The 7,756-nt window shown below is 43.3% G+C and overlaps 1 protein-coding gene across 1 annotated transcript; it reads right to left on the bottom strand.

Moving 5' to 3' along the window:
- Nucleotides 1-3,669: 3,669 nt before the first annotated feature.
- On the bottom strand, nucleotides 3,670-6,228 carry LOC123377525 (protein shisa-1-like). The gene is made up of 3 exons (XM_045030558.1): nucleotides 5,961-6,228; nucleotides 4,829-5,170; nucleotides 3,670-3,725 (listed from the first exon to the last, which is right to left on the bottom strand). The coding sequence occupies exons 1-3, from the start codon at nucleotides 6,226-6,228 to the stop codon at nucleotides 3,670-3,672; spliced, it is 666 nt and encodes a 221-aa protein (XP_044886493.1).
- Between the last annotated feature and the right edge of the window lie 1,528 nt (nucleotides 6,229-7,756).

Below are 7,756 nucleotides of genomic sequence, written 5' to 3'. Positions count from 1 at the left end.
ACTGCATCACCTCAGTCTTTGGAGAGAAAGAAATGGCATTTGCTTCCCTTGTTCTCTCTCCTGTGACATAATTTTTAAATAGAACCATTAGAAGTGATCAATTTGTTCAAACCAAACATTTGCCTCTGCTGTGTTGCGCTAACTATGCTGACTAACAAATATGTGTCAGGCTGATTACTATTCATGGGGCCTTTTCAAGAACATACAAAGCATTTTATTTTCTGCTTATCTATTTTTTCCTTCCTATTTGGTTATCTTTCCTATTCCTAGCATTTCCTACTTGGTACTGAACACTGGAGTTGCATTAGATGTCTAAGACTTGGTCTAACCTTAAAGTCATATTGGTATCCCTGTGTTGGTCAGGGGTGTGAGAAAACCACAACTGTGACCAACATAGCTATGCCAAGGTAGATGCTGCTATGTCAATGGAAGAGCACTGCTATCAATGTAGCTGATGTTATTCAGAGAGGTAGTATTCCTACGGTGACAGAAAACCTCATTCTCTGGGTCATCTGCATCTACACTGACATAGGCTCCATAATGTAGACATAACATTACTCATCATTATAGAAAGCACTGTGGTCAGGAGACAAACTCCTGACTTCTGATCCCAGCTCCAACAGTGATTGTCTGTGTATTCTTGGGTAAATTACTTTGATGCTCTGTGCCTCAGTTTCCCTATCTGTGAAACTGATGGTGATACTTACCTGGTGCCTTGGTAATCCTAAATGAAGATTAATTAGGTAATGTTTGCAAAGTGATTTATACATAACATACTAAGGGCAAGTCCATGCTACAAAATTAAGTCGACATAAATTGCGTTGAAATACAACTTAAATAACTTTTGCATGTTCACACTTGGATCAACATTTGTTCTTGCTTTCTTGGCTTCCCTGCACACTTTGTGGTTTAGTTTGTTTGTTTTCCCAGCCTCCAAAGAGCGAAAACTGTTGTTGAACCCTTTCTGCATTGCTGAAAGTGTGGAGAACTGTGGTTTCCATTAGTGTTTCCAGTGTCTTCAAAGGCTCTTTCATTTTTAGTCTATTTCAGTGGTTCCCAAACTTGTTCCACTGCTTATGCAGGGAAAGCCCCTGGCGGGCTAGGCCGGTTTGTTTACCTGCCCCATCCGCAGGTTCGGCTGATCGTGGCTCCCAGTGGCTGCGGTTCGCTGCTCCAGGCCAATGGGATCTGCTGGAAGCAGCAGCCAGTATGTTCCTCTGCCCGCGCCTCTTCCAGCAGCTCCCATTGGCCTGGAACAGCGAACCGCGGCCACTGGGAGCTGCGATTGCCCGAACCTGCAGCCTGTCCCTGTACAAAGGGCAGAACAAGTTTGGGAACTACTGGTCTATTTTGTTCTCATTTCCAGACTGACCTCAAACTTGTTAACACAGAGGCTGTCCTAGAAATATGTGAAAGTTATGAAATTGCAGAAGCAAACATGGGGGCGGAGGGGAATACAGCAGCAACATTTTTAAGTTGATAGTGAAAAATAAGACGTTAACTAATTAAATTTTTAATAAATTCTAATGTGCGTTGCACTCCCAGCACTCGTCCCAATGATAGCAAAGCACTTCATGAATATTAGTGCATGAAGCCTCATCCCAGACCTTTGAAGGAGGGGTTATCCTCACTTTGCAAATGAAAAACTTGACCAAGTTTGTGGCAGAGCTAGGAAATCAAATCATCCAAGACTCTAATCCTTCTCTTCTTAGAGAGATAATTTGCTATTGAAAACTGCCTTCAGAAACAAGGTTTTGTTTCAGGGCACTATTATAATTGAGAACATAAACCTGTGTTGCACATCTCACAATATTCTGTGTTTTTTCCTAAAGCTTCAGCTTCTGGCATCAAGTGATCACAGTGGAATCTCAGCTTTCAGTAAAAAGATGTCTAGCCCTCAGCTTTTTAACTAAATCTTGAAAACGTAAACCACCTGTACCCTAAAAGCTCAAGAGTCAGCAGGCAAATAGAGAACCCACTTCATTTTTTAAGTCTCATGATCTTTAAATCAATCTTGTGATAGGGTGGACTCATATTTTTAAATGCTTGAGGGTTAGCAATACTAATTGATTGAAATAAGTTATAATTGGAGAAGGCAGGGTATATAATATAACCAATTTAAAACAAATGTCTGGCATGTACACACTTGATCAAATTAGAAAGGTAAATACAGTCCATGCTCCCTTGCAGTGACTGGTAACAATGCTTGCTGCCGATAAGGTGCTGTTTAACACCCCTGTAAGCTATGCATTTTGTTAACACTTCACTGTATGGATTCTGGACCCTGAAACTAGAGCTGTAACATCCATTTTCATTGTAATGTACCTTTGTATCTCTAAACAGGAAGGAACATGGTAGAAATACTCCATAAATAACTGGATTTAGGTTCTGTCCTCAAAGGTGTTAGCCCTTATCTGATCTTTTTACTAAGAAAAAGGACATGGAATCCACCAAAATGTGGGACCTTAGACAACAGTCCCTCTAAAAATAGGCATTTAGTTAAAGCAAATGTACAGCTACATGTTACCATTCTTATCACACCAGCTCTGGATGCTGTGAAATACAACCCATGGTAAAATAGGTCCTCAATTACTTTCAGTGACAGGGCATTGGGTGACATGACAAACTAGGCTCAGCCTCCCTCAGCACCATTAAGCTTTGGTTGGTACTTTATATTGGTGGTCTTCCCTCTTCATCCTCATTTTAAAAAACCACCAGATAACTAATTTTGAGTAAATTCAAAATTCTTTGTGTCATGTAAACATTTATTACTTCTTTCCCTGTACAGCACACAGATTAGGCCCAAAGTTACATCCCTTACAGCAAACTTTGATATACTGGGACCAATTTCCCCTTCTCTTACTCTACTGTAAATCCATTAATTTCAGTGGAAATGCTCTTGATTTACATCAGTGCAAATGAGGGGAGAATTTGAGCCTATCTTACCAGAACAGATTGCTTCCCCCACTACAAGCCAGGATACTAAGAAATGTGTGCCCTTTCTAGCATCTATATGATGGGATACATTACATTATACAATAGTATTAGATGGGAGATGCCTCCACATCAACACAAATATTCTGATGGATTTTATGTTTACAGAACAGATATTTAGCCCATCTGCTTCCAAGGGAAGTCACCAAAGCCTCTTTATTATGCAGATTTTAAGATCCTGACCAATCAGCTGAAGATTAAGTTCTTGTTTTTTACTCACACAACTTTAATCCTTGGCACCTGCTGCTACTGGCAATGTCTGTGGAGTTATTTTAATGTGCCTCTGGTGTAATTATTTCCGGCCCCCCCCCCATTTTTTTTTTGGACCAAAGGAAGTGTTAGATACTCCAGCAGCTGGGATCAACATACTTTGTCAACCTCTACATATCAGCATCCTGCTGTTAACTCCTGCTGTGAAGGATGGCTGCAGTTAGGCAGTGCACATCTGAAGATAATTCCTTATTGAGAGTGTAAACAGTATTTTAAGTCAAAATAGAGAGGGTTTTCTTCTCTACTAGAAGCTAAAGACAAAAGAAGTAGTGTTATACAGGTGGAGGGTCTTGCCACATTTCACTCCTTTTTACCACCCAGTTATAAAAAAGCCTTTTCATAATGTCTTATCAGTTAATGGGTCTCTTTTTGTCGATGTTGCATAGCTAGAGCCTCACTAAACCATTACAAGACTGAGAGCAACACATACACCAGCACAAAATTATTTTTTCCCCAATAATCTGCACAGACACAAAGTGCATTTTACAAAAAGGTTTGGCCTAAAAGCTGCTCGTGTAGCAGCACTTAACTGACAGCTCTTCAGCAACATGTTCAGTCTTACAGTCACCATGAACTTGACATCCAGCAATTTGGGGGGGGAAAATGTAAAAAATAGTTTCAGATACTCCACCTGCTTTCTAGTCCCTCTTCCAACTTTTGCTTTTGCAGTCATTCACATTTTCTGAACATTATTTTGTTCACCATCAATATGGGCCCATGCAATCAACAGTGAAACTGACTATGCATAATGCTAATACCAGCATAGTATAGTCAAAAACAAGACACTTTATTCTCCTCTCTAATCCCTTTTGCTTAGAATAAGCTTGTGTTGCAACAGTCAGATGTAGATAAAAATTTAGGCAAAGACATGATTTGACAATGTCCCTTTAAGATAAAACCAGTAGTTTTTAATCAGAGAAAGTACTCTACAAGTATTTTAAATATAAAGGTATGGAGTCTTATTAAGATTGCAGAATGGCTAAGGCATTTGGTAATGTGTAAGAAAGCCCTGTAGGTAGCTGGGTTCAAATTCAGCCTAAGTTAGTAACTGACCAGGAGTTCCAAGATCAGCTGGCTGTTTGCTGCTTATGGGAAGAAGTACGGCAATGTTGCTCCAATTCCCACTGGGCAGCTGTCCACAATTAAAACCCCCACTAAGATTAGCCCTACCATGAGAAAACATGCCAAGAAATGAATGAACCATGGAGACTGAACCTGAGCCCCAAGATAGTACATACTGAATTAACTAGTTAATTAAAATGAGACCTATTTTTCCGAAATAGATATAAAGACAGGATTCTCATTTCACACATGCTAATGATTTCAGAAGTTTGTGTTACTTCCCATTTGTTACTTTGTCTAAAAAGCACCCTACATTTTTATAATATGGAGTTCTGCAGTTACAAGTCATCTTAGACATGAGCTCCTGAGTACATTGTTTGGTCACCATGCATGGCACTTACAGGAAAATGATAATAAGAAGTTTGTCCATAGACTGCTCTATTAAGGAAAGATGCTGGAGTTGTTATGATAGTATGATCCATTGGTATTCCATAATTAGTACACACAGGCTGCAAAAGGGATCCATTGGTTGATGTAGGAGGCAAGAACTGGGCTCCTTGAGAGGACCCTATGATGGGAAAAGGTGGAGCCATGCTCAGGCAGATGTTATTGGTCTGAGGATGACTACCCAAGGAGCATCTGGTGGCTGAACTGGAGCTGGAACTGGAGAACCAAGGAGGAGCAGCAGCTTCCAGCAGCCGACTCTGGATTGGTGCAGGCCCATGTTGCTGCTCTTCATCCTGGGATTTCAGGCATCTACAGCAGCAAATACCAATGAAGGCCCCAATGACAATGAAAGCCACAAATATGGACCCAACAAGGAGGAAAGGTAAGTACATGGGCACTGGAAATGGAAAATACAGAGAGATAAGTCAGTCATGTAGTCTTTACTAAGGTCCTCATTTACAGAAGTTTCCCTAGCTATATTATGTCTCATACCTAGTGGTTTCACTAAATCTTTAAAGCATCACCGCAAAGTCTTGCGCCCTACCAGCAAGAGTTCTGAGCCCATTAACTCTCCAAATGAATAGCAGGACCAAGATGGGCTCTTGCCAATGAGAAACTAGAGTGAAGTCTTTGCCTAAACCCGGGTATTAGGTCAGAGGTGGGCGCCATTGCTTTTTCAAATTATGATAATCATTTACACCTATGCAGAGTGCTTTTGACACTAGTATTCTGATCTGGTAGCATTTCACACCTATTGTTTTCAGGTATAAGCGTAGCCTAATGCCCAGGCAGTTTGCTGTCAATACCAGCTATGGGGGCCACTTTGTATTCTACAAGGGAACTAGACTTCCATTTTAAAATGATGGGGGAGAGGGGCCCAGAAATACTCTTCTTTACTCACTAGCTCATTCCCCTTTAAACAGGGTCCCACCGTGGGTCAAGTTGTCTAGAGCTCTAACGAGGGAGCAGGCTTGAGTTGAGCAGCTGGAGCTTTGAAGGTGGTGAAGCTGGGGATTAGATGTGGAGCTGTAGAGGGAGGCATGGGCTAGTTGGGTAAGATGTGGAACTGTAAAAGGAGAGTTTTGAAGTGATGGATCTAAAAGCATCCCAGCTCCCTACAGTGCACTGCAGAACCCAGGTCTCTGATGTCCACCCCCTATCCTGCAGGTGCAGAAGGAGCCTGTTACCTGATGGAGGCTTGGGACTGGTCTGATGATGGTCACTAGGACACAAGCCTTGGTCCAGCCGGGCCTCTCTGGTTGAGCAGCAGTAGCGCAGGTTGCAGGTGCCACAGCACAGAGTAGCCTCTGGGCTGTCGTAGTGCTCTGGGCACCGAAAGCCCCTATGCCAGAGCTGTGAGCCGTCCTCCCAGCCATGGCAGTACTCTCCATCCTGCCCAGAGGTGCTTCCCCGAGTCAGCAACAGCACCAGGACACACAATGGCCCCCTCTCCATGGCACAGAAACTTTCGGCGTTCCTGCCTTTCGTCCCCTCCTTCAGAGGGCTCAGACTGGAGCCCTCCCTAGCCTGTCCCTTGGTTAGTCCACGTGCTCTGAACTCCCCAGTTGCTTAGGGCACTTCTGAGAAGCACAGACCAGGCTTCCTCCCACCAGGATGCCCCTGCACCCACAATCAGCCCACCAGGATGTATGGCTGCCGCTGCCTCCTCCCGCCAGTCTGTGAGCTGTTTGTACTGCCTTCCCACTGGCCTGGTGTAGAGCTCTGCTCAGTTCAGCCCTCAGGAGGTTTTATCCCCTGTCCAGTGACCTGCCTCCAATTCTCTCTCCCCCTCCCTCCCAACAACAAAGAAGGACCCACTCAATTTGAAACCATTCCCAGCTCCTCCTGGCTTATCTACCCCCCCCCCCCCGCCCCCATTCCCCATCTTAAACTCCAGCAGGGAAGAGCCTCTGTTTCCTGCTGGAGATGGCACATCTCACACACTTGATTAGCCATTGTCCCGAACAAGGGCACAGTTAGCCAACACTTAAGAGTGGGGGATGCAGCAAGCACAGGGCTAGCCTGGTACCAAAGAACCATTCCCTTAGGGGCCTGCAGATGAGCTCTCAGAGAGGGGCAGCTGGGGAATGAGCAAAAACAATGCATGATGACAAGTGAGAAATTAAATTTCACAAGCAGAGGGAAAGCACATCTACTGCCAGCTTCCAGAGGGCTCTTTAGTGTAATTGGTACAAATTGCTAAGGGACGTTTATATAACACCATGGAAGATAAGCCACTGTTCGCCTTGTTTAACATGGATAATCAAGTATGTAAATATACAGAACAGGATTTTGGTGTAAAAGTTTTGGCAAAATACATCTTGAGAGGCCTACATTTCCAAATCCTACCCAAGCCATGCTGTTTTCTGCGCATAGTTAAAGGTGCGGAGGCTGAAAATTGCAAAGAACCTGCCACACATCTGCCTCACAAAGCTCAGAGCAATCCATGAATCCAAAAGCATATCAAGGGAACAAGATGCATATTTTAAGAAGCCCTCGGTAACATTTACATAGGAAAAATCACTGTTTTGCCAAGACCCTTTTCCAACACAGGAGTGCCTGACTCTCTTTCATTATAAATAGGAAAAGACTATGCTTTGCTACTGGCATGTCTTCAGCAGGGATTTGGGGTCTGGGGCCGCTACACTGATGTAGCTCTATTAGAAAAAACCCTAGTATATAGCATGGGTGTAAACCTCTAGTGTTTGGGGACCAGTGTCCCTGCAATTACATTCTTAGGTAAGGCCCAGATCCAAAAAGGTATTTAGGCTCCTAACTTCCATTGATTTGAATACATTTGTAGATCCGGACCTAAATGGTGTAGACAAGATCTATGTTCCTGAACAGTACTAAAGCCCTGCAAAACTTCAAGGCCCTGATCCTGCAAACACTTAAGCACATGGTCATAGGTGAGGAGGGAACTAGATGGGGCCAAGATCCTGAGTACCTACAGTTCCCATTGACCTCAGTGGAAGTTGTGGTC

The sequence above is a fragment of the Mauremys mutica genome, chromosome 9 (assembly GCF_020497125.1).
Source record: "Mauremys mutica isolate MM-2020 ecotype Southern chromosome 9, ASM2049712v1, whole genome shotgun sequence".
NCBI lineage: Eukaryota > Metazoa > Chordata > Testudines > Geoemydidae > Mauremys > Mauremys mutica.
This window is presented reverse-complemented; position numbering and strand designations above follow the sequence as displayed.